General features: G+C 40.2%; 1 protein-coding gene across 1 annotated transcript in view; it reads right to left on the minus strand.

Moving 5' to 3' along the window:
- The window catches only part of WDR41 (WD repeat domain 41), a 68,740-nt gene that overhangs the window by 39,329 nt on the left and 1,547 nt on the right, over positions 1 to 27,864 (minus strand). Inside the window, exons 2-3 of the mRNA XM_075541201.1 lie at positions 25,062 to 25,177; positions 607 to 655 (exon numbers count right to left, since the gene is read on the minus strand). Of these exons, the coding sequence (XP_075397316.1) occupies positions 607 to 655; positions 25,062 to 25,177 (165 nt within the window). The remainder of the gene's footprint in view (positions 1 to 606; positions 656 to 25,061; positions 25,178 to 27,864) is intronic.

Below are 27,864 nucleotides of genomic sequence, written 5' to 3' on the forward strand. Positions count from 1 at the left end.
GAAAGGATCAGGAAGAAAGGCCTCTGATAAATTTGGCGAAGCTTTGTATTCCAGCTGAAATAAACTTCTTATGTTGTTAAGTTAAATATGATAAAATGTAATATCATAAAATTCTGGGGGGGAATATCCCCTATAGAACTAACGTTTAGATCATTTTAAACATCAGTATATAGTTGCTGGCTAACTTATGTTGAATAGTTTTAAATATTTTACATAATTAGGCATTTTGTTCCTGAGAACAAATTCTTAATTTAAAAAGTCCTCTATTTACATACTATTAGTGTCCATTTTAATTGGCTTCCCTCTATACAGCCCTGTTTGAGGATTAGTAAGCCTCAAATACTGATACCCAAACAACCACCAACTGCCATCTAATCGATTCTGACTCACAGAGACCCCATGGAGCAGAGAGCTGCTTGGCAGGGTTTCTGAAACTGTAACTCTTTATTGGAAGAGCACCTCTTGGTTCTCCCACAAAATGTGTAACCCTACCTACACCACCAGGGCTCCTCAACAAGGATCTAGGTATAGAGATACTGGTGGCAGTTTATAAATTACTACTCAACTACGCAATCCATGTCCAGTCCACTGAGAGAAAATACACACCTGGGCATTCCACACAACTACCATGCCATCATCACCAGCAGATGCAAACCTGGTTAAAAAAATAAAATAAAGGAGTCACTGGTAACATTTCATTGCTAAGATCACTAAAATCTCTAACACTTTGTTGATGATCTTTTCACTTAAATTCAAAAACTTGTATAAAAATACTCCCTATAAAACTACCACTTAATTCATTTTAAACATCAGCCTACAGTGGGTCAGAGAACGGCTTTAATGCTCACTGAATAGTCTCTAAGTTCTACCCCAGGCAGTGAAAATCCCAAAGATAAGATGGTGACAGGGTTGCAGTGGATTAACTACTACAAATGTAAAAATGAGGAAGATATACCAGGTACTAGAAATGTAAAAAAAATGAGGTTTTAAAGCCCTTCCTTGTTTCAGTGCTACTGATTTTAGGAGACTTCCGACTGAAGTAAAGCAACACTAAGCCGACGAGTGGCCTCTCTGGTCACGATATCCCAGGACAACCGTACGTACAGAAGGTAAGAAGAGGTCCAAGTTCGAGGGGTGCACTCTACCGACAGCAAAGTCCTTCTCAGGGGCTTAACGTCCAGGAACTGCGAGCAGTCCTGGGCGTTCTGGCCTTGTCGATCCATCGGTCGACCTTGCATGTGTCCGTTCTGCCTTTCTAAGACGTCCCTCAGAAGGAATCAGATGCAGGGTCTACTCTGACATCTTCTCTCACACACAAAAAAGCCCCTGTACTTCCAAAGATCATATTTACAGACACAGGAGTTGGGGGTGGGGAGGGGATTGTGCTATTTCAATCTATAACAGTGCACTGAGATACAAAGGAACTTAAAAAATTTATGGAAGAATTAAATTTAAACATAACAGAATTTTTCCATAAACTTTTAAAAACCCCTTGTAAAGTCCTTAGTTTTACTGTTTTCTCTTTATACAAATTTTCTTTACAGCCAAGACCCCCATTCCTTTGCTCATCTTGGCTCTTTATCATGTTTTATAAATGAGGTTTTTGGGTTTTTATTTTATTTATTTTTTTTTCTTTTCCAGTGAAGATGTCTGCATAGAAAAAGTTAGAGGAAAACCCATTTCATGACATGAAAACAAGAGTGATGATGAACTCAGTAAAGTCTCCCTCTCTTCATCTCCCAGTCACTACACTATGCTTTACCTTTTATGGCATAAAAGACATGACATTAACACTACCAAGACGAAAAAGAATGGTCACACAGGATTATTCATCATACTGATTGGATTATTACGAATTCAACAAGCACTGTTCTCAAGCACTGTCCGAACATAATAGTGTACAGTAATAACATTGCAAACTCATCAAATAATTTGTTATTAATAACAAAGTACACACGTTTATAAACAGTGTCCCTTGGGTGACCCAAGTGACTTACACTTGACTACTAGCATGAATATTCAAAGCCACCAGTGACACCAAGAATAAAGTCCTGGAGATTTGTTCCTGCAAAGATTGACAGCTTCAGAAACACCATACGGTCTTACCAAAATTAGGAATCAACTCGATGGCGCTGAGTTGAATTTTTTAGTTGAACTGTTACAGCTGAAAGATTACCAAAGAGATGTGAAACTGGTCAGATTTGTCTGTCCAAGTCTATTAGTTATTGATCATAAAATATAGAGTTATGGATCTTTCCCTTTTTTCCCTTTAAGGGCTTTTAAAACGTAGGTAACCACACTTTTTAAAAAATCATTTTATTAGGGCCCTCATCATTCTCAAAACACTTGCTCTCCACTTAAGCCTCTGGCATCAAGTCCTCATTTTTCCCCTCCCTCCCCGTTCCACCCTCCCTCATGAACTCTTGATAATTTATAAATTATTATTTTGCCATATCTTGCCCTGACATCTCCTTTCACCCACTTCTCTGTTGTCCATCCCCCCAGGGAGGAGGTTATATGTAGATCCTTGTAATTGGTTCCCCCTTTCTACCCCCCTCCCTCCACCCTCCCAGTATCACCATTCTCACCACCAGTCCTGAGAGGATCATCCGCCCTAGATTCCCTGTGTTTCAGTTCCTATCTGTACCAGTGTGCATCCTCTGGTCTAGCCAGATTTGTAAGGCAGAATTGGGGTCATGATAGTGGGCTGTGGAGGGAGAGGGAGCATTTAAGAACTAGAGGAAAGTTGTATTTTTCATCGTTGCTACATCACACCCTGACTGGCTCATCTCCTCCCCGAGACCCTTCTGTATGGGGATGTCCAGTGGCCTATAAATGGGCTTTGGGTCTCCACTCCACACTCCCCGCCTCATTCACAATGATATGATTTTTTTGTTCTGATAATGCCTGATATCTGATCCCTTCAACACCTTGTGATCACACAGGCTGGTGTGCTTCTTCCATGTGGGCTTTGTTGCTTCTGAGCTAGATGGCCGCTTGTTTACCTTCAAGCCTTTAAGACCCCAGAGCTATATCTTTTGATAGCCAGGCACCCTCAGCTTTCTTCACCACATTTGCTTATGTACCCATTTGTCTTCGGCGATCTTATCAGGGAGGTGAGCACACAATGATATGATTTTTTTTGTTCTTTGATGCCTGATAACTGATCCCTTTGGCACCTCATGATCACACGGGCTGGTGTGATTCTTCCAGGTGTGCTTTGTTGCTTCTGAGCTAGATGGCTATTTGTTTACGTTCAAGCCTTTAAGACCCAAGACGCTATATCTTTTGATAGCCAGGCACCATCAGCTTTCTTCACATTTGCTTATTTGCCCACTTTGTCTCCAGCGATTGCCACACAAATTTTTTAAAAGTACAATCTAAACCCATTGCCATGGAGTTGATCATGGTTCACGGCAGCTGCATGGGTTACAGAGTAGATTCTTCCATAAGGGTTTCTTGGCTATAATTTCTACCAACGCAGATTTAACAAACTTGACACTGGTGCCGCTGGATGGGTCTGAATATCTACTTTAGTCATTATTACAGCCACTCGAGCCATCCACAGGACATTATACAAGAAAAGACTTATTTTTAACTGCACAGCTAATGTTTCTTTATTTACATTTAAACTGAAAGCTATAAAAGGTGTGTACATTATGTGGACAATAATTTAAAATTAATCACATTTCTTAAAATTAATTTTCTGAGCCAGAATACTAAACAATGCCTTGGCCATCAAAAATCATTGCTGGAAATAACTTTTTAATGGTTTGTTTCTGGGCTAAGTGATTTCTTTTTATTTGTATAGTGACGGTATGGAGGGCAAGACTCCAGGTCTTCAGGTTGGTTTGGCATAAACATCAATTTATATTGATTCTTGAAACTTGTAATTACTTTTCTCCCTTTTAGAAGGGTGCAGATTTTAAATACATACTTTTTTCTAGTCCTGATTTTCAACTTCTCATTATTTTATCATGTTTGAATTTCATGAGTTCACAATTAGAGATGATTGAATGGCTAAGAGGTTAGAAATGAGATACAGAGCATTTTACCTCAAGCCTTTAATTCAATCTGTAGTGAACAAAAGTTAACTAGACAATGCTCAGTAGTGAGGCATGAAATCACAGCCAGCTTCTTACTGCTCAGAGGTCAATTACTCAGATGGTGGGCTATCCAGGCCTTTCAATTCTCTTTTATTCTAGTCCCGTCTTTTCATTATTATTATGATCTCCTCTAAAGAAAAAACATGAAGCTTTAAAATACAAAACAGTAACATTGCTATATTCTAGCATCTCTCATGAAATAATAAGAGGGAAGTAAATGATTCATGACTCATAATTACCCATTCTACTACAATGCATACAGATAAAAACTAGTTGCACTATTTCCATTAATTTTAAGCCAAATCCCTACAGGTCAAACACACAATCTAGCCATCTCCAAATCAGATATGAAAATTCAACTCATGAAATCCTAATTGCAAAGTACATTGTAATTACTACAAAGCAGTAATGAGTTACAAATAATTAATATGTCAATTAGGTTTAACCTATGACTATATTGCTATCAAATTATATTTACACTAATTTTTAAACATATATTTCTACAATTCAAACACTTAAGTCTTTGATTTTTGGAGACCTGTACAAAAATCACAAAAGCATATAATTTGGAAAGGACTGCTTCTTTACTGATAAATGAAAAACGCATCTAGTAAAACATTATTCTGGTTAACCAACCCAGGAACAAAGGAACAAGTGATCCAAAATCAGTGGCAAGGAGGATGTAAGAGGCCTGGTGGGGACTGATCAAGAGCAATGTAACAGAGAGGAATTACTGAAACCCAAATGAAGGCTGAACATGATAATGGGACAAGAGGAAAGTAAAGGATATAGAGGAAAGAACTAGGAGGCAAAGGGCATTTATAGAGGTCTAAATACAGGCATGTACATATGTGAATATATTTATATATGGCAATGGGGCAATACATATATTTATAGGTTTAGTATTAAGGTAGCAGATGGACATTGGGCCTCCACTCAAGTACTCCCTCAATACAAGAACACTTTGTTGTATTAAACTGGCATTCCATGATGCTCACCTTCCTGACACGATCACTGAAAACAAATGGGTGCATAAGCAAATGTGGAGAAGAAAGCTGATGGTGCCCAGCTATCAAAAGATATAGCATCTTGGGTCTTAAAGGCTTGAAGATAAACAAGCGACCATATAGCTCAAAAGCAACAAATCCCACATGGAAGAAGGACACCAGACTGTGATCACGAGGTGCCGAAGGGATCAGGTATCAAGCATCAAGGAACAAAAAAATCATATCATTGTGAATGAGGGGGAGGGCAGATTGGGGACCCAAAGCCCATGTGTGGGCAACTGGGCATTCTCTTACAGAAGGGTCACAGGTAGGAGACGAGCCAGTCAGGGTGCAGTATAGCAACGATGAAACATACAACTTTCTCTAGTTTTTAAATGCTTCCTCCCCACCACTATCAGGATCCCAATTCTCCCTTACAAATCCAGCTAGACCAGAGGATGTACACTGGTACAGATAGGAACAGGAAATACAGGGTATCCGGGACAGATGATCCCTTCAGGACCAGTGGTGAGAGTGGTAAAAGTGGGAGGGTGGAGGGAAGGTGGGGTAGAAAGGGGGAACTGATTATAAGGATCTACATATAACCTCCTCCCCAGGGGACAGACAACAGAAAAGTGGATGAAGGGAGATGTCGTACAGTGTAAGACATGACAAAAATAATAATTTATAAATTATCAAGGATTCATGAAGAGGGGGAGCCAGGGGGAGGGGGAATGACGAGCTGATACCAAGGGCTCAAGTAGAAAGAAAATATTTTGAGAATGATGAGGGCAACAAATGTTGGATTGTGATAAGAGTTGTACAAGCCCCCAATAAAATGATTTACTAAAAATAAAACACTATCCTGTTAGGGGAATGCACAGATAAAGTGTACATGTCCTTGCCTTAAGATATTTTTTAAAATGATAACTGCTTTTTTTTAATGTACTTTTTCAATTCTAAGATATCATAAATTATTCAATTATATTCACCATACTATTAAGATTTAAATGTTGCTGATTATAACTGAAAATCCCAAAACCAAACACACTGCTATAAAGTCAATTCTGACTCATAGGACAAGTCTAAAACCTCTCCCTGCGTTTTCCAAGACAGCAAATATTTAGGGAAGCACAGTGTTCTCACTTGGAGCGATTAGTAGATTTGAACCACCAACCTTGAGGTTAGCTGCCCAGTGGGTAGTCCACTATGCCACCAGTGCCCCTTGAGTATAAGTGAAAGTCATCAGTTATACAATGCATACCAATTCCAGAGATGATAAAAGTATAAAAAGAATTTGCATCTTAGATGCAATGAAATATGCACATCATAGTCTAACTTATTTCTGCTTGTTTCAAACAGGTTTTAGATGCTAAAAGGAATACTTCTTGAATGAATAAACACTGAAGGGTTACATCGGTTCTGTGAAATGCATATTTTCTTAATGTCACCCCCCCAGTTTCATTTTTAACTACTAATGTACTAATTTTTAAAACAAAAGTAAAAATTTGGAAAATTTAAAACAGAGAATGTCTCCATAGAAAAGTATGATTGTTTTATCTTTTCCACATCCCTTCTAGAATTTATGCATATCCTTTAAGTGTTCTTAACTTGAACCAGTGACTAAATAAAAAGCTTATGGATGAAAAAGCAAGGTGAAAGATGGACTTAAAAAACACTTATAGCAGAATTCATCATCTCCTCCCATAATTATGAAACCTACATTTATTGTGAAATCAATGAGTCATTTATTTATTCAAGAACCATATAAGGTCCTTCAAAAGCTCGTGGGAAAATGGAATTAAGAGATAATTACATTTTCCGTGAACTTTTTGAAAGCCCCTTGCATACAGATAAGGAGCCTTGATGACACAATGGGTTAAGCATTTAGGGTGCTTGCTATTCACATGAGCACCTGTTTTAACCTACTAGCTGCCCTTCAGAAGAAGAGGAAGCAGCCCATCTCCATAAGGAGGTACAGCCTCAGACACCCTAGAAAGCAAATCTCCTCTGTCCTGAGGGGTCACAACAGCAGCTAGGGTTGTGTATGTGTGGTTTCTGTAGCAGCTGGCCGCCTTTGGTCTACTTGGAATCACGGTGATTCCATGTGTGCGGAAAAGAAGAACCCCATGTTTGGGTTTACAAGAAGCAGACTACTATTACCAAGTGCTTCTCGAAGGCTTGAATGGCTGGCTCTTTGGTTAGGTAAACAGAAGTTGAGCCAGTTGCAGTGAGTATGTGTGTGTGTGTGTGTGTGTGCATGTGTGCGTGCGTGCGACCCCCTTGAAGTTTCATAGTCTAACATTACTAAGTGGTGCTACAGGGTATACATCACAACATTTAAAAATGTTCTTTCAGTTTGAACAGCCCAAATAAAGTACTCTCAATTCTTGCCATAGTAGGCTCAAAGTACAGCAAAGATCCACAAGCATCTGTATACAAAATTAAATGCTTTCTCAAGGAAATCTTATGCCCATTATCTGAATGCTCATTTCAGAGCATTTATTCATGGGATGTTATCTCAATTAAATCAACACAACAAAAAATCAAATCCATTGCCATCAAGTGAATTTTGATTAATGGAGACACCATGTAACATAGAACAGAATTTCTCCCTATGGTTTTCTAGGCTACAATCTTAACAGAAGTAGAACATCCGGCCTTCATTTCACAGTTTGGGTTCCCAGATTTATTTGACTGTCAATAAAAATTGACTCAGTACCACATGGCAGTGCAAACTTTTGTGCTCTAGCTCACAATCCAAGATAAAGTACAGATGATTATGAACTGCCAATCTTTAGGTTGAAGTGCAAAGTAGAGTTCAGACAGAAACTTAACTGTTTGGTAAGACCACTTCAGTTAATTTGCATACTCCATTTGTTGGTAGGTGCCATACAGTCAGTGGGCTTATAAAGTTATTTACAATAGAACAACACACTGCCCGCTCCTGCATCTTTCCCACGACTGTTCTTATGTTTGAGCTCAGTGTCCAGCCACTGTGTAACTCCATCTTGTTGAGGGCCTTCCTCTTTTTCCCTGCCCCTCCACTTTACCCAGCATGAAACCCTTCTTCAGGGACGGGTCTCTCCTGTCAACGTGTCCCAAGATGTACACAAAGTTGTGCCATCCTTGCCTCCAAGGAGATCTCTCAGGGTAATCTTCCAAAACAAAGTTGTTTGTCCTTTTAGCAGTCCATGGCACTTTCAATATTCTTCTCCAGCACCACCATTCAAATGCATCCATTCTTTTTCAGTCTTCCTTATTCATTGTCCAACTTTCACATGCATCTGAGGCAATAGAGAATACCATGGCTTCTGTCAGGCACAGGGTAGTCCTCAAAGTAACATCGTTGCTTTTCAAAATCCTTAAAGCATTCTTGTGCAGATTTACCCAATGCAACGTGTCATTTGATCTCTTGACTGATATTTCCATGAGCACTGATTATGGAGCCAAGCAAGACTATATCCTTGACAACCTCCATCTTTTCTCCAGCTAGCACAGCGGTTCTCAACCTGGGGGTTGTGACCCTTTGGGGAGGTCGAATGACCCTTTCACAGGGATGGCGCGATTCATAAAAGTAGCAAAATCACAGTTAGGAAGTAGCAACGAAAACAATTTTATGATTGGGGCATCACCACAACATGAGGAACTGTATTAAAGGGTTGCAGCATTAGGAAAGCTGAGAACCACTGATCTATCATGTTACCTATTGGTCCAGTTATGAATATTTTTGTTTTCTTTATATTGAGCTGTCATGATTTCTCTATATTGAGTTATCTTTATATGGAGTTGCACACTGAAGGCTGCAACCCTTGATCTTCATCGGCAAGGCCTTCAAGTCCTCCTTTCAGCAGGCAAGGTTGGGTCATCTGCATTTTGCAGGCTGTTAAGGCTTCCATCAATCCCGCTGCCACATTCTTCTTCAGAAAAGAAATAGAGGAAGGAACATTAGTTGGAAAATAGGGTGTTGGTCGCTGAAATGAAGTTGGAGATCACATGATAGAATTTTAAAAGACCTCTTCGGCACAAATATCTTTTTATATCTCAACACAAAAGCCATCTACAGATGGAATGGACAGAAATCAAATGGACTACATCTGTGGGAAGAGATGTTAGAGAAGCTCAATATTAAAAGTTAAAACCAGGTCAGAGGCCGACTGTGGAGCAAACCAGCAATTCCTCGTATGTAAGTTCAGGTTGAGAAAGACAGCTTTCCACTCCCATACAGGGCTACAGACCTGGCAACTCCAAGGTTGCCTTCTACCCTGTCCCAGAGGGTCATTATGAGTAGGCCTCAATTTGATGGCAGTGAGAATTTAAAGTTCAGGTTGAATTTAAAGAAAATGAAACAAATCTACAAGAGTCAAAATACGACCTGGAGTCTATTACACCTGAATTTCAAGAACATCTCAAGAATAGATTTGCTGCACTGCACACTAGTAACAGAAGACCTGAGGAGCTGTGGGAGGACATCAAGAACGTTATTCATTAAGAAAGCCAAAAGTAATTTTAAAATTGGGACATAGGGGGTTGTATCAAAGAGGATGTCAGAAGGGACTCTGAAACTTGCTCATAATTATAGATTAGCTAAGGCAAATTATGAAGTCAAAAAGCTGAACAGATCATTTCAAAGGGCAGCTCAAAAAGCAAAATAAAATATTATAATAAAATATGCAAACATCTAGAGTTAGAAAACCAAAAAGGAAGATGCTCAGCATAAATGAAAGTAAAGGAACTGAAGAAAAAAGTCAAGCCTCAAAAGTTGCAATATTGAAAGGTTCTATAGGCAAAATATTCAATGATACAGGAAGCATCAGAAGAAGAGAGAATACAGAGTCACTGTACCAAAAAGAATCAGTGGACCTTCAACCATTTCAAGAGGTAGCTTGTGAGTTACCAATGGTACTGAAGGAAGAAATTCAAACTGCACTTAAAGCATTAGCCAAATTCAAGGCTCCAGGAATGTATGGAATACCAATTGAAATGCTTCAATGGGCTGATGAAGCACTGGAAGCATTCACTTACCTACACCAGGAGATTTGGAAGCCAGCTACTTGACCAACTGACTGGAAGAGATTCATATTTGTACCCATTCCAAAGAAAGGTGACCCAACAGAATGTGCAAATTATAGAACCAGATCATTGATATCACATGCATGTACACTTTTGCTATAGATCATCCAACAAAGGTTGCAGCAGTACATTGACAGGGAGTTGCCAAAGGTTCAGGCCAGATTCAGAAGAGGACATGAAACCAGGTGTTTTAGTCCAAGTTGACTAGTGAAGCAAATTCAGAGACATTGATATGTGTATAAGAAAGAGTTTTATATCAAAGAGTAATTGTATATTAAGAAAGCATCCCAGCCCAGTCCATATCAAGTCCATAAGTCCGATATTAGCCCGTTATGTCCGATACCAGTCCATAAATTCCTCTTCAGACTCATGCAGCACATGCAACAATGCCGAATGCAGGAAAATCACAGCCCAGTGGGTGAAAAGTCTTGTGGATCCAATGGCAATGGAAGCATCTCAGTGCTGGTGTGATGCTCCTCCAGCTCTGAGTGTGGCTCCTCAAGGCTTGTCAACAGGAAGGTGAAGCAGAGAGAGTGTGTCCCCCCTTCCAGGGAGGAAGAGAGGAAACTCCCAGAATTCTCATGAGAAGGCCATGCCCACAAGGAGGGATCACCAGGCAGTGACCTGATTGACAAGCTAGTCTCCACCCCTTCATTCTTATTTATCAAGTTGACATGAAATTATCTAACTACCACACAAGGGATATTATTGCTGATGTCAGATGGATCTTGGCCCAAAGCAGAGAATACCAGAAAGATGTCTACTTGTGTATACTTTATATTACTTTACTGTACTTGCGTGTATGTTAAGTCATAGCTTTTCCTCATGGAGGGACTAGTGGGTTCAAACATCTGACCTTACATTCAACAGTCAAGTGTTTAATCACTGTGCCATTAGGGCTCCTCATTATTCCATTAAAGGTTGCACAATTAAAATATTCTAATCTATCGCTTCCTAGCTTTTTCTAAAATGAAACTTCTCGCATCATTTATTAGTGATCACAAGGTATGGTTAATATAAGAAAGGCAATATAGACCTCAACTTTGCTCTGTATTTACCAACTTTTAAAATAATGTGTTAGTCCCTACTACAGATTGAATTGAATCACATCCCCCAAAAAAGGTATGGTGAAGTCTCAGCCACTGTGCTCGTCAATGTCACAATCAACTTGGTAGCATTCGGCGTGGTTATTTGATTTATGTTAATGAAGCTACACCAGCGGAGAATAGGTCCTCAACCTAATCTTCTGGGTGGTTTCTTACAAAGGACAGCACAGGCACGGGGCTCTGCTATGGAGAGAAGAGACCATATGAAGAATGGTCTCCAACCCAGAGAAGGTCATGAGGGCTTGTCATTACTGAGCACAGACCCTCCCCTAGAACTGATGGCCTTATTCAGAATTGCAGCCTTCAAAATGTGAGAAAACACATAGAATAAGGGTTTCTGGCCAGTATTGGGTGTGTGTTTTTTTGAGGGGGAGGGTAACAGGGAACTGATATCAAGGAGTTCAAGGAGGAAGAGAATGTTTTGAGTAGCAACTGTACAATACTGCTTGATATGACTGAACAATGGCATTAGCTTCCAATAAAATGGTTTTAGAAAAAAGTAAAATAAATTTCTGTTTATTAAAGCCACTTGTGTTTTTTGTTGTTATAGAGCATTCAATAATTTCTCAAAATTATCCTTAGATAATTCCTTAGAATTTTTGACAGGTGACCAATAAGTTCTCTTTTAAAGTATCACTAAGAACCCAGGGATTTAATTATATGTGATTATATATTATTGCAATCCATCTTGTAAAACCAAATTCACAGCCATGAAGTCAATTCTGTGCTTAAATTGTTAGGTAAATTCTTAAAGATATATTTTAAACATGCAGAGTACAATAATTTCCAAATGTTTTCTAAGGGTACTTCATAACCAGTCATCTGATTTTACCTGAAAAAATAACAGAATGTTATTGCTAAGAGCACAGAATGTAAAATTAGGAGACTGTTAGGCAATTGCTGTCCATCTCTCAAATTTTTATTATATTCTGATGCATAAAGCAGTAGTTACATTCTATTTACTGCTGCCATTCTCTCAAACCTTAAAACATCTTAGCCAAGTAAGCAAAGTTTAGAACATTTCCAAATATGAGCCAACAATATGCAATAATTAGAAACGAACGGAAAAGACAATGGACAGGTAGTGACAGTGTGATTGAGAGAGACACAGACACACACACACACACACAGAGAGAGAGAGAGAAAGGGAGAGAATGTGTGTCTCTAAACCCACTGTCTTCGGGCCAATTCTGACTCATAATGACCCTATAAAGAGTTTCTGAGGCTATAAATCTCTATGGAAGCAGAAAGCCTCATCTTCCTCCAGTGGAGCACCTGGTAGACTTGAACTGCCAACCCTGTGCTTGGCAGTTCAACACTTACACAAACGTCAGCAGGCCTCTATATAAATCCTGTCAGTATTTCTTTGAGTCAAAGCACTAACTAAAACAGAAACTAAACAAATTTACCAAATACATACAAGGGGCTAACAAAACAGAAAGCAAATTTACTATGATAAAATCAATGTGCTACTATAGATAAACATTTAACAAATTGACAGGTGGATGCTCTGTTAAGCTATTAGTATTACAGCTTCTGATTCATAATACAAAGTATTCTTCCTGGTACAGGTACCAGAAATCTCTTAAAACCTATGTTAACATTATCAAGCCATCAAAAACAATTAGCTAATGTCATGTTGTTTCTTAAAACGCTGCCTATGAGAATACACCTGGTATTATGTCCCTAAATGGACACTTTGACCTAGTGTCTACCCAGCCCTCGGTGACTCAGACTGTGTGTTACAGACACCTTTCCACTCTAGTCCTTTCGAGGTGCACAATACCCTTCATAGGTCGCACCATGAGGACTTGCCGTGGAAATCTGACTAACCCCACAAGGCTCTACCTCAAACTCATCTGGTAGAAGATTTGAGGAACCAACATACTCCTATGGATTTGAAGCTGAAATGCTCAAACGTGAGCAGCAGATGGACCACTATCCCAAGGTTATGGAATGGGTGGTCATTGGACTTTGTTTTGAGAGTGCCCAATAAATGATGGTCAGGAACTATCAGACATTTACTATTGGAATGCTCTTTTTGCTGTTTTATGGCATGGGTTAGTCTGCAGGCAGGATCCTGCCTTTATGAATGAGTGTTCCTAAAAGCTTTGCCCTACTTCCAACCCTCATTATTCATGTGACTAGTGTCCAGTTACTTAGGAGTTTAATCTGTACAAGTCAATCATTTATGAACTGTAGTCTGAAAAGTCAGGCTATACATGTATAATTTCCTTTTCTCAACAGTGTTTTAAATACTACACCATTGGTTAAATTAATGATACTGTCAACAGAATTACCTTATTCCCCATTGGGATGATTTATAATGTTCTCTATTATAAAATGATAATGATGTCTCTAAAGTGAGCTACAGATATATACAAACTATAGATATATGAATGGGTTTGGGGCTCATAATGGGAATCCCAACGTCAGAACAATTTCATTTTCACGACATGGCCCTACTCAATACTCAACCTCATGGCGAGATCACTGAAGATATGGGTGCTACAGCAAATGGTGGGGAAGAAAGCAGATGGTGCCCATCTCAAAGATGTCAATTAAGTCCACATGGAAGAAGCACACCAGTCTGTGTGTTCCAAGAATTATAAATAATAAAATACAAATCTGGAGGAGGGAGCAGTCTCAGGGTGTCAACTGTGAACACCCAGTTGGCAGAAGTCTATGGATGACAGTGGAAGCCCAAAATCCACTTTCAGGGTCTCCACACGGATTCAGCCTGCAGAGAATGCCCCTGGCCACGGGCCAGGGAGCTGACTAGCCTCGCTGTCAGTCCGGGAGCCCTGGAAAGTCAATTAAGGCAGATGCAGTCACCAACCTTATCTGATCTCCCTTTGACCCATTTTTAAATTGTTCCAGTTTTTCATTTTTCTGCTTTTTCCCCAGGTTTTTCTGTTTTTGTCATTGTCATTGGTTTTGCTTGTTTGCTCACTTTGTATGATTTTCTGTAAATGAAATTCAGAACAGGTAAATCTTTAGACAGTAACTGGGTTAATAATTACTTAGGGTGTGGCAGAAGAGACTGGGGTGGGGAAATATGGAGCTAACAATGATGAGTACAAGACAGACAAAAATGTTCTGAAATTGACTGTGGTGATGATTACATAGTTCTTCTTCAAGTGATTGAATTACTGCATTGAACAATAAATAAAGGGTGGGGGGAGCTGCCCAAAGGCACAACCTATATAGTTTATTCATGGAATTTAAAGTTAAAATGTTGTTAGGTGCCGTCAAGTCAGTGCAGACTCACAGTGACCTGATGTGCAGCAGGACTCTGCCCAGTGCCACACCATCTTCAAAATCATAATAGTGGAGTCCACGGCCGCAGCCACAGTGCCACTCCATCTCCTGGAGGGTCTTCCTCACTTTTGCTGACCTTCTCTCTTACCAAGCAGGATGTCTTTTTCCAAGCACTGTTCTCTCCCGAGAACCGGTCCAAAGCACATGAGACGAAGTCTCACCATCCTCACTTCTAAGAAGCATACTAGCTGTACTTGGCTCTTCTGGTAGTCCACGGCACTTTCAATATTCCTTGCTAATGCTGTAATTGAAATGCATCGATTCTTCTGTGGTCTTCTTTGTTCATTAAAAATAAAACATCCCAACTTAAAACTATGGAGGTGTGATAGTCATAAAGGTGTAGTGAATTAGTTGCCCAACTGTGAGGAGTGTGGTTATTTGATAGCTTTCAACTGCTGAGTTTATGAGCGTACATTCAGCTTTCATATCAAAGTTATACAGCCAATGGAACTAAGCAAGGCAGTAGAAGTCGGGGACACATTCGTGGATGATGTCATTTCCACCCAATGCTGGACTCCCCCGAAGGGCACTATGCTGTAAAACTACTTGTGAGAGAGGCGTCACGATCTGAAACAGTTCCCACCTAGTTCTGCTTCTTACTTTTTTGATATTTCTAGGTAATAAGCCTTTTTATGCCTAACTCCCTTTAAGCATCCTCTGCTCAGAGAACTCAGACATGAGGATCTTTTATATTATCTTGTCTATTGATATCCATTTTCTGAATGTTTAATACATTAGCATGAATAGTCTTATTTTCTGTAAAGCTGGAACGTATTCCTGGTTTTTACTGAACTATAACACTGTACAAGTTTGTTTAGTTTCATGTTAACGTGCAATGTTTTCCAGCCACCCCAGAGGCCCGCTCTGATCTCCAGTGTGGCATTTCATGGGCCACCTGAGTCTTTTCCAGTCATGATCACCATCCTATGTAACCTTGTCTTTCCTGGAGGAGCAAGGAATGGTCAAATGAGCAACACAAAAGACTATTCTTAAAATGTGTTATGAACTCAGTTTAGTTTAATGTGTCAAATGCTAGAGTATTACATGCAATTTTAGCAGAGTCCACTTTTTGGAAGCCTCTTGCTGAGGCTGAGCCTTCTTTAGTGATCTCCCAATCAATATAACCCTCACTTCATGGTCAAAACATACTAAAGAAGAAAAGAAAAGGCCACTGTCTGTTAGGTGATACAGGATTTATTTGGTATCTTCAAAAACCAATCTAAGAAAATTTTCCACTCACTGATTTTAGCTGAGCCACTGAGAAAACAAGAAAATCCTTCTGCAAAATTCTCAATAAGATGATATTATCTAAAGACATGAAGCGTGAAAGCTGGATTACAACAGCTGACCACAAACTAGAATGCCATGCCAACAAAAACTAAACAAAAACACAAAAAGGGTAACAGTATTAAACTTATTTTTCCAATTGTAAAGATATTTCTGTAATTGGACAATGCATATCACTTTATACTATTTAAATTCTTAATGCAAGAGTACCAACTTTAGTTTCTAATTGTATTTTATAAAGAATAACTAATTCATAGCAAATGACTGATTTTTTTAAACAACTGTGTTTAAAACAGTGATCAACAGTGCTACACATTTATCTACTATACGCATCACAAATCATGATGACTGAAACAACTGACTGAACATTTTCTTGCCATTTACATGTAAACTTTGATAGAGGAATATACTCATATTATCTGTCGCAAAGACCAAGAAGTAGCCTTTTCCATCTGTCTGTACATTTCGACAGTACAAGGTGCCCAAGGTCATCAGGTTGAACACGAGAGCTGTTCCATTCAGGAAAGTTGGGGCAGTCCAGTTCCCTAAAGGTCACGGCCTTGGAAGCCTGACAGGCAGTCTGATTTTGCCATAGAGGGTCACCGTGAGTCCGAACTAGCATAATGGCCATGGGGGAGGGGGGGGATAATAGCAAAATAAGTCTTCCTCTCTACACTCACGACCATTCACAAGAGTCACTTTGTAGCATGTCTACCTATCCATAAATGGTTGCTGATTGCTTACTTCCGGCCTTGCTTTGGCTAAAAATAAAACAAAGCAGCAAACAGTATATATGCAAACATGCAGTTTCTGTACCGTGGAGCTTGCCCTTTTATCAGTAATAGAACTCTGTCACCACAGGATGAACAAGCAGCCGAGAAAACCAACGGAGAGAGAACCAGTCATCCCAGTCACAGCAGTGATCCAGAGGGCCCAGCCAATTCACTACTAGACTCCATAAGACAATTTAACCAAGAGCTGCTGAACTTGGCCCAGAAGAGGCCCACCTAGGGGAGACTAGCCAAAATTTCAAATCAACAAAAAGGTGAGTTAAATAAATGGTTGTTTTAAATGACTAAGTTTGGGGTGATGCTTTAAAAGCAAGAGACAACTAATATATTCATCTCCAGCTTTTTACAACAGCTTACAAAGCATTTAGTGTATCACTGAACAACTGAAATGCATAGTAGTATCATTGTGGGCAAATACACTCAAATGCCAGTGCTTGCACATTACAAGCCAGTGTTGTCAGCAGATTCTTCTTCTATTTAATGAGAATGGCTATGAGGACATTTTTACAAATGACAGATGGCAATGAATATGAAATTTAAGCTACTCTATATAAAAATCCAAAAAAACACATCCTGAAGCCATATAGTATATTTTACATTTAACTTTCCTGGAAAAAGTAATTTTAGGATTTCTTAATCCAGTATTAGTAAACCATCAACTCAACCCTGACTCATGGCAACCCCCTATGCTTCAGAAAGAACTGTGCTCCTCAGATTTCTCAATGGCTGATTTCTCTGAAGAAGATCACTATGTGTGGTACACAATTTCATGTCAACTTGACAAAAGCATGGAGGGGTGGAGTCCAGCCTGTCAGTCAGGTCACTTCCTGAACATGTCTCCTTGTGGGTATGGCCTAGTAATAAGGATTCTGGGAACTCCCTCTCTTTCTCCCTGGAGGTGGGACACACAGTCAATCTGCTTTACCTTCCTGTTGACAAGCCTCATGAAGCCATGCTGATGACAGCCAGAGCACTGGAGATGCGTCCGCTGCCATTGGATCCACAGGACTTTCTACCCACCGGCCTGGGATCATTCTGTATTTGGCATCACTGCATGTGCTGTGAGACTCTGAAGAAGAATTCATGGGCTAATATCAGATTTATGGACTAAGATTGAATGTATGAACTTGATCTAGACTGGACTGGGCTGGGATATTTTTTATTGATGCATAGTTACTTTTTGATACAAAGTTTTCTCTTACACATGTATGAGTGTCAATGAATCTGTTTCTCTAGTCAACCCAGATTAACACACCATGCCTTTCTTTCAAGGTGCCTATAGGTACGCCAAACCCTACCTTCTCAGTTAACAAGTCAATATATTAAGCATTTGTACAAACCAAGAACTACGATTCTTTAGGGCCCAAATGTTATGGATTGCCTTAACAGTATCCAGTTCTCGTGTGTGTGTGTGTGTATTTGTTTACCTCGCACTGTTGTTGTTAACTATCATCAAGTCAGCATGGGCCCATAGCGACCCCATGCACTATAGAACAAACCACTGCACGGTCCTGCACCATCCTACAATTGTTCCTAAGCTGGAGCCCACCAATGCAGCCATTGTGTCCATCCATCTCATCAAGGGCCTTCCTTTTTCATTGCCCCTCCATTTTACCAAACGTGAGGTCCTTCACCAGGGGCTTGTCTCTCCTGGCAACATATCCAAAGGATGTAAGGCAGAGTCTTGCTATTCTTGTCTCTGAAGAGTGTCTGCCCTTCCTCTTGCCAATACTGATCTGTCTGTCCTTTTAGCAGTCCATGGTACTTTCAGAGTTCTTCTCAGCACCACCATTCAAATACATTTATTCTTCTGTGGTTTTCCTATTCAATGTCTAACTGTCACATGCATATGATGCACTGGAGAAGACCATGACTGAGGCTTACCTTAGTCTACAAGGTAACATCCTTGCTACAAGGTAACATCCTTACAGTAAAGCAGTGGTTCCCAACTTTCCTAATGCCACGGTCCTTTTATACAGTTCCTCATGTTGTAGTGATATAGTGACCCCCAACCATAAAATTATTTTTATTGCTACTTTATAACTGTAATTTTGCTGTTATGAATAATAATGTAAATACCTTATATGCAAGATGTATTTTCACTGTTACAAATTGGACATAATTAAAACCGTGATTACCGTATATACTTGAGTATAAGCTGACCCGATTATCAGCTGAGACACCTAATTTTACATAAAAGCTGCATTAAAAATGTGCTGAAAAACTCAGCTTATACATGAGAATATATGTGGTAATCACAAAAACAATATGTAATTATATATTGTGAACTATTTATTTCTAATTACAAACAGGTAAATGAAATTTTGCCTTGAAGCATGGTGTAGCAAGGCTAACAGTCTTAACAGAACAGCAGTAAACTACATTGCTACATTTTGCCACAGTATGGGAAAAAACAAAGTCAGTGGGAAGGTTGAGTTTCTTTCTCACCAGATCAGCATATCTATATGTGGGCATACCCGCCTGGAGAAGAAAGAGGAGCGGTGTCTCTGTTCCTATGCCCATAGAAAATATATGTTTTCCTATGGTCTTAGGCGACCCCGTGAAAGGGCCATTTGACCTCCAAAAGGGTCATGACCCACATGTTGAAAACCGCTGATCTAAAGAGATCTGTGCAGCAGCTTTACTAATGTAATCTATCTTTTGACCTCTTGAATGATGCACCCATGAGCAATGATTGCAGATACAAGTAAGACAAAATCTTTGACAACTTCAACCTCTTCTCCATTTATCATGATGTTAGCTACTCATCCAGTTGTGAGGATTTGGGTCTTCCTTACATTGAGTTGTAATCCAGACTGAAGGCTACCATCCTTGATCTTCACAGCAAATGCTTCAACTCCTCCTCAGTTTCAGCAAGCAAGGCTGTGTCTTCTGCATACCGCAGGTTGTTAATAAACCTTCTTCCAATTCTGGTACTACACTCTTCTTCAAGTGGCCAGCTTCTCTGATTCTTCACTCACCATACAGATTGAACAAATATGGAGAGAGAATGCAACCCCGATGCATACCTTTTCTGATTTGAAACTATTTGAAACTACACAGTATTCCCTTGTTCTGTTCACATGACTGCCTCTTGATCGACGTACAAGCCCCAAGTGAGCACAATGAAGTGTCCCAGAATTCTCATTCTTCTCAAGATTATCCACCATTTATTATGGGCCACGCAGTCAAATGCCTTTGCCTAGTCAATGAAACTCAAGTAATTATCTTTCTGGGATTCTCTGCTTTAAACCAAGATCCATCTGACATCCTCAGTGATAGTCTTTTTTCCAAGTCCTCTTCTGAATCCGCTCTGAATTTCCCTGTCAGTGCTGCAACTGCTTTTGGATGATCTTAAGCGAAATTTTACTTATGCACAATATCAGTGCTGTAGTTCTATAGATTGAGGATTCTCCTGTGCCACCTTTCTTTGGAATAGGAACAAATAAGGATCTCTTCCAGTCAACTGGTCAAGTAATAGTGTCCCAAAATTCCTGGCACAGATGAGTGAGTGCTTCCAGTGCTTCTTCAGCTTTCTGAAACATTTTAATGGGTATCCCAGCAATTCCTGGAGCCTTGTTTTTGGCTAATGCTTTCAGTGCAGTTTTAACTTCTTCCTTCAGGACCATTGTTTCTTGTTCATGTTACCACCTGAAATGGTGGACTGTCGACTAGTTCTTTCTGGTACAGTGACTCTGTATATTCCTTCAATCTTCTCCATGCTTCCTGCATCGTACAATGTTTTGTCTATAGAATCTTTTAACCTAGTACTGGCTAAAGCAACTTTTGCTACAGATTTTAACTGTACAACACCCCCACCCCCCTAAAAAAATCACTGCCATAGAATCTGACTCAGAGTGACCTTAAGTGACAAAGTAGAACTTCCCCCTTTGGGTTTCCAACACTTCCAATCTCTATGGAACAGAACTGCCTCATCTTTCTCGCATGTAGCAGCTGATGGGTTTGAACCATGAATGTGGTTAGCATCTTAGTGTACAGTCTACTAAGCTACCACAGCTCCTGCTCAAATCCTACCTTCCCAGAATGATTTCATTTCCCGCTTTTAAAAAAAATCACTTAAATAAACAAAAGTTTATCAAAGGACATACCAGCAATAAATATTTTCATTAAAAAGCTGAAGATTATTATACTATGTTTACCAAGCGGTGATTTGGTTGGTTTGCATCACAAAGGAAGAGTGTTGATGGGCTAATGAGGCCAATCTTTGCAAGCAAAGTTGAGAAGTGTAAGAACAATAACTGAAAACAAAGACATGAGAAGAAGCAGAAAGAAAACCAGGTGAATACACTGTACAAATGGTCATCGGAGTTAACGATGACAAAGGTGAGGGAGCGGCAGTCAGGAGAGTAAAAGAAAATTATAAATAATAGTGTATGAATCGGTAGGGGCAGCAGAAGTGAGGACAGTCTGTAACCTGTATACTAATTTGTCTGGGGAGCCATTCATTACTTTACCAACTATTAATTATTTACTACAGGAAAGGCCTGGCACCCTAGTGGTGCAATGATCAAACACACAACTTCTTATCACAAGGTAAGTGGATCAAACCCACCAGTAGCTCCAATGGGTAATAGACCTGGGGGCCTGCTCCCATAAAGATGACAGACTAAGAAACCCTAAGATGCAATTCTATCTACTCCATCATACAGGATCGCTATGAATCAGAACCACTCAAATACACACAACAACAAAGACACTAAGGTTACCGTGATTAAGATTTAAGAAAAAGATAGTACAAACCCCAGAAAATCAATGTTCTAGAGGGGAAAACAAGTATTAAATAATTATAGCATTAATTCTTTAACTGTCATTGTGATTAATGCTACAATGGTGTTTTCTGTCACAAACAGCATTCTCTTATTTTTTTCATCTAGATCCTACAGTTCATTGCAATGGCCACATAGAACTCACAGACAATGCTCGTAATTACATGGTTTAGTAAAGAACAGGTTACAATGCGAGTGGGAAATGTTCAGAGGATACAGATGTTCAGTGAGGTCATGTTGCAAAGGTCCGGACAGAGTTGATAATAAAAGCCTGAGGACATGTCACTCCACTGTAAGCCTCAACCCAAAGACACTCAGCTCCAGCCCTGTAGGTCAGTAAACTCAATTACCCCAAGTGGCTATAAGCACCCCTCTCCACAAGTCACCCTCCTGCCCAAAGCACTCAGCTTTCCTTGCTCTGTGGACTCTGAAGGTATCATCTCTCTGTCTCATGCTCTGACTCCTGCTGCTGCTGCTGCTCTGTAACTCCTCTGATGTCACAGCTGCCTTCTGGATCAAGGAGGTTCCCTGCACAGGGATCTCTGAGTCCAGAGGATGCACTCCACTCCTGGCTCTTGTTGGTAGTGAGATCCCCACTCCTGCTCCTGTTCCCAAGGGCTTATTTTATACCCAGCATGAATGGCAGTCCATGAATCCTGCTAGCAGCAATTCCTAAGTGAATCCTATCACTGTCTTTTCCCCACCTTTATACCCAGCTCCATGTAGGAAAAGGTCATTTGATGGGAGTTACAAAGGCTTTGTCTGGAAAAATCACATTAAACAATATACTGCCCCTGCAAGCAGAGTCAATGAGTGCCAATGGAAAATGTCCAATCAGCCCCCCTCTTCGCTATTGTATCTCCCCCACTTCCACTAAGTAAGTAGATCCAAATGGTTGCTATAACAAACATACTAAGCTCATTAGCTCTCTTTGACTTTCAGTACTAAAAGGGAACTTTCTTTGATGGGCATAGACTTTTCTGCACCGATGCATCTAATGGCAGTTTACGTGACTTAAAATTTTAAAAGCCAGTCTCTCGATCTGCAGATTTCCATTTAAATGTAAATCTCCTGTTTTCTCAGCAGTTCTGAGTGGGCTCAAGTTTCGTACTAAGGCCCTTACTCTACCTTGGGTTCAAACATAAAGCCCTATCTTCCAGGCAATTTCTAATTCTCTTTTAGCATACCCAATCAAATACAAGTTTCAGACAGGTTTACAAGCTCTTGTAATCATGACTGAGTCACTAATTTACAATACCAGGTATGAGAAACATTCTGCATCAATTTAACAACAACTCACTGCCATCAAGTTGATGCCAACGCATAGCAACTCTCTACAGGGCAGAAGCGGCTCTGCAGGGAAGAGTCAATGGTGGCACAGTGGTTACACACTGGCCTGAGACCCAAAAAGTCAACAGCCTGAAACTATCAGCCCCTCCTTGGGAGAATGATGGGATTTCTCCTCAGTAAAAAGTTAGAGTCTCTGAAACTTCAGTGTCAGTGCAGTCAGGTTAACACTGTGTTGGTGAACTCCTAAGCTTCCAGCTGATGCCCAATTGACTTAGGATTGAGATGACAAGAATCTGACCAAACGGAGAGAGGGATGTTTGTCACTGTGAGCAAGTCTAAGATGCTGAAATTTTATGGTGTGCTCTGGATTCGATTTTGCTTATGGATGCAGATGGCCTGAGTTCCAACCAAAAACAAAGACTTTTCACATCAAGAAACAGTCTTGTCTCCTGAGAGTACTGGGTTGTTAGGGATGGACCATTTAGAAATTCGTTATCTAAAATAGGGAGAAACAAAGTCATGAAATGGCTAGTTTACAAGCTATGATGGGTGTGCTGTTTTTTTTTAAATCATTTTATTGGGGGCTCATACAACTATCATCACAATCCATACATCCATCCATTGTGTCAAGCACATTTGTACATTCGTTGCCCTCATCATTCTCAAAACATATGCTCTCCACTTAAGCCCTTGGTATCAGCACCTCATTTTCCCCTCCCTCCCAGCTCCCCCCTGCCTCATGAACCTTTGATAATTTATAAATCATTATTATTTTGTCATATCTTACCCTGTCCAACGTCTCCCTCCCTTCACCCTCTTTTCTGTTGTCCGTCCCCCAGGGAGGAAATTATATGGCTGTGTTCTTAGCAAAACCATTTAAACCATTTCGAGTTACCGTAATACTCGTGTATAAGTCAAGTTTTTCCAGCACATTTTTTATGCAGTTTTTGTGGTAAAATAAAGTGCCTCGGCTGATATTCGGATCAGCTTATACTAGAGTACATGCGGTAATTCTTGATGTATAAAAGGGGCAATGACTAGAAGAGCCAAGGGGGTAGCCTACAGGAGCAGTGAATTGTTTAATGTGGGTCTTCCAGCCAAAGTCTTTGTAACTCGAATCAAACAATCTTTTCCTACAGGGATCTGGGTAAAAAGGTGGGAGAAGACACAGATAAGACTCACTTGTGAGTAAATGTTAACAGGATTCATTGGATTGCATGAACCCTCTGAGAAGCAGGAGTAGGGATCTCACTACAAACAAGAGCCAGGAGTGAAGCACATCCTCTGGACCCAGAGATCCCTGTGCAGGGAACCTCCTTGACCCAGAAGGCAGCTGTGACATCAGAGGAGTCGCAGAGGAGCAGCAGCAGCACCAGGAGTCAGAGCACGCAACAAGAGTGGTGGCTCCAAGCCCACAGAGCACGTCACTGGGTACTCTGGGAAGAAGGCTGGTTCAGTCCACTGACCCATGGAGCTGGAGCTCAGCACCTTTGGGTTGAGGCTGATAGTGGAGTGGCATGCCTTTTATACATTTATAGGCCGTCCTGAAGGAACTCTGTAACATGTCCTGATTGAACAATTATATCCTGACCATTTCTCACCTGCATTGTGACCTGTTAACTTGCTTAATAAATCCTTTAATCGTGAGTACTGAGTTCTACGTAGCCATTGCCATGCATTACAAATCTAGACTAAAAAGTAGTGAGTGTTGTGTGAGTGAGAACACAAATGGCTAAATATATCCTTAATTCTGGACTTAGAAAGCAAGTAACTGAACATCAGTATTAAACTAAATCTACAACCTACTGGCTGGCAGAGCTATTAATGGCCGGCATCTCTACTAGTAAGCTGTATTAAGCACAATATTTTACAATGTTAGCAAGAAGGTATGGAATAACATTTTTAAAAGCGATTTCATCAGATTACACTCCACGTTATCTTCCAGTCAAAATAGCACATGTCTTGGTAAATAACTAATATCTAACCATTTACCCTATTTGTTTTTCAAATTCAGGTTCACCTAAATATATGGTTATAACCGTCATCCAAATTTTGAATTCATATACTGTCTCTAAACAAAAATATTTCAGAGAATACAAACACATCCTCAAATTACCAGATATAAAACCCTGACTTTGGGCAGAAAAACTACACACTTCCTCAAGATGCCAATGTCAATTTCCACTGAATATAAGTATTGATCAGCGTTCTGGCGGCTTTAGAAAAAACAGCATTGATTTGGAAATTCATTGTTTTTAATATGAAATCTGATAAAAATTCTTTCCAAGCACCAGTCAGACAAGTAAAGTCTTACCTGTAGTCATCCAACTGTACCAAAAATCGTACGATATCATGATGAGCTTTCAGTACAATCAGTTCAGTGTAGGGGTTCTGGCTTTGTTCTTCACCTATTGTCTGTAAAGGAGATTTCTTGTATAAAAGAGAAAAAAGATAAGACTTGATAAAAGATCATGTTGTATGGATAGATTTAAGAACAAAATGCATGGCATACATTTAAGAACAAAAGATTTTAAAAGCTGTTATCATGTTCTAATGAAACCAAACCAAACCTGTTTCAGTTGGCTCACAGTGACCTTATAAGGCAAAGCAGGACTGCTCCCTGAGATTTTCAAGGCTGGAAATCCTTAGGAAGAAGACTGCCTGCCACCTTTCTGCTGCAGACCAAGTGCTAAATCACTGTGACACTAGGGCACCTGCCCTCATACTTCATTCCCCTAATAGACACTGAATAACTGTCCTTTTCATATAAAACATTCCTCTTAACAAGTCTACATATTAAATTTTAAGGTATAATAAACATATTAAAAAGCTGAATTCAATTATATGTAAACTATACCTCAATAAAATGAATGACTTTGTAAAAAGAATTGCATTGAGCCAAACCTCTATCTTTGAATGGATATTTCTCAACTAAAATTTGGCAGAAACAAAACTACAGGTCAAAAAGGTATAAAATATACGAGGGGGTATCCTCCAAAAATATGGATTTTTTTTCAAAGCTATGTATTTAATCACTTTCAAAGTACTCTCCATTATACTTAATTTTGTCAAATCTTCTATTCTATTCTTGGAAACATTTTTCAAACTCGTCTGTTTCGATGGCTGACAGCACCTTCCTTATTTTTTTGGTTACCTCTTCTACATCGTCAAATCGCTGCCCTTTCATGGCCCTCTTCATTTGTGGAAACAAAAAAAAGTCACGTGGAACAAGGTCAAGTTGTGAGGGGAGGTCGGATGCTCACAGGCATCTTCCTTGAGGGCAGTCCCTGCCAGACTGCTGTCTCTCCACACCACAGGGGTGGGGGCCTGGGACCATTAGTTTGGTTCCTGTAGGTGGAGTTCATACCCCACCGATAACGGTCTCCATCAGGTGAGCCAGGGAACAGGCCAAACCGGCTCTGTGACATCCAAAGTTAGTCTGCCATCCTGTATCTAGGATCCGCCCATCTTGCCACATGTACACCCCCAAACCCTCCTCTTCCTAGTACGAGGATACCCCTAAATCACCCCATTACTGTACTACCTATAGCACAACCCCTTCCTGTGACGTATATCCTCACCTGTGACTAGGGGGCTTGCATGTCCCCAGAGAAGATAAAAGCCTGGGCTAGCATTAAAGCTCTTTCTCCCTCCATGTGGACCATCAAGCGGGGCTGAAGTGAGCATGCTACCATGAATTGTGTCTGACTCCATTTATTTCAATATTTCTCTTCTATTTCTCATGCTCTCTATAACCTTACTATGATCTTTACTTATTATCGCTCTACAGTTGCACCTACCGAGCCTGTAATGATGTGTTAGGGGCTGGCTTCCCCTGACAGTCAAGTAAGTAAGGTGCATGGGGCAAGAGAAGCATGCTGTTTTTGCCAAAAACTGACACACTGAGATGGCTGCATGAGCAGGTGCATTGTCTTGATGGCAAAACTAATGTCCTGTCTACCACACATCAGGCCCCTTTTGTCACACACTGTTATGCACTTTTCAGAACCTCTAAACAGAAAGCTTGATGAACAGTCTGACCTGGTGGAACAAACTCCGAATGCACTACAAGTCAACATTTTTGTCCATTCGGGAAGTTGCTGGATATCCAGAATGAGATTTGTCATCAATGGACATTACACCTTTTTTTGAATGAAAAAGCCACTTGCACTTGAGTTTTCCCATAGTGCTGTCCTTGTAGGCTATGTTCAACATCACAACAGTGTCTGCAGCATTCCCCCTCCCCCAGTAGGAAACAAATTTTCACAGCTGCACACCCTTCTTTTTAAATCGGCCATAAAAAAAAATGAGGTTCTGGCGAAACAGCTTTAATGAAAAAATTCACTGTGACGCCACTGGGTGCACTCGGTGAGCTGCTTGATGCTCGCCTAGCGTGAAAAATGCATACTTCAATAGCTCTGCTCAGAGCAATTCCGGTTTTGGGGGGTACTCCCTAAAACAGTGAGTGCTGGGCCCATTATAAGGACTCAATACACTGTCTGAATAAAGAAGGAGTGAATTCATTTATAGGCAATGGATTCAATTCTGGATAATATTTGTAAAGGCAACTGCCTACATTTACATTCTATTATGTATTGTGAGGAGCCCGGGTGGTGTAGTGGTTACACAATAGGCTGCTAACTTCAAAGTCAGCAGTTCAAAACCATCAGCCGCTCCACAGGAGAGAGTTTTCTACTACTGTAAAGAATTAAACAGTTTCCACGTAGTTCTGCCCTGTCCTCCAGGGTCGCTGTGGGTTAGCACTGACTCGATGGCAGTGATGTTTGGATGGGGCAACTTAAATGTCAGACACTGCTGATCAATAAGCACATCTCATACAACTCACTAATTCTGTAGGTAGACCCATTTCTGGAGTCACACCCACTGCTAACTCAGATGAAAACCCACTACTTTCTCAACCCTGACATTAGGGGCATTTGGAGGCTGCTCTGTGCACTGCAGGGTGTCTGGCAGTATCTGTGGTCTACATACCAATGCCAGCACCACCCCTCTCTCCCTGAGTTTGAGCAGTCAAAAACGTCTCCAGATACTACTAGAAACAGGAAAACGGTACATTTTAATAATGCACAAATTCACAGCATTTATACATGAAAAAT

Source organism: Tenrec ecaudatus, chromosome 2 (genome assembly GCF_050624435.1).
Source record: "Tenrec ecaudatus isolate mTenEca1 chromosome 2, mTenEca1.hap1, whole genome shotgun sequence".
In the NCBI taxonomy this organism is placed as follows: Eukaryota; Metazoa; Chordata; class Mammalia; order Afrosoricida; family Tenrecidae; genus Tenrec; species Tenrec ecaudatus.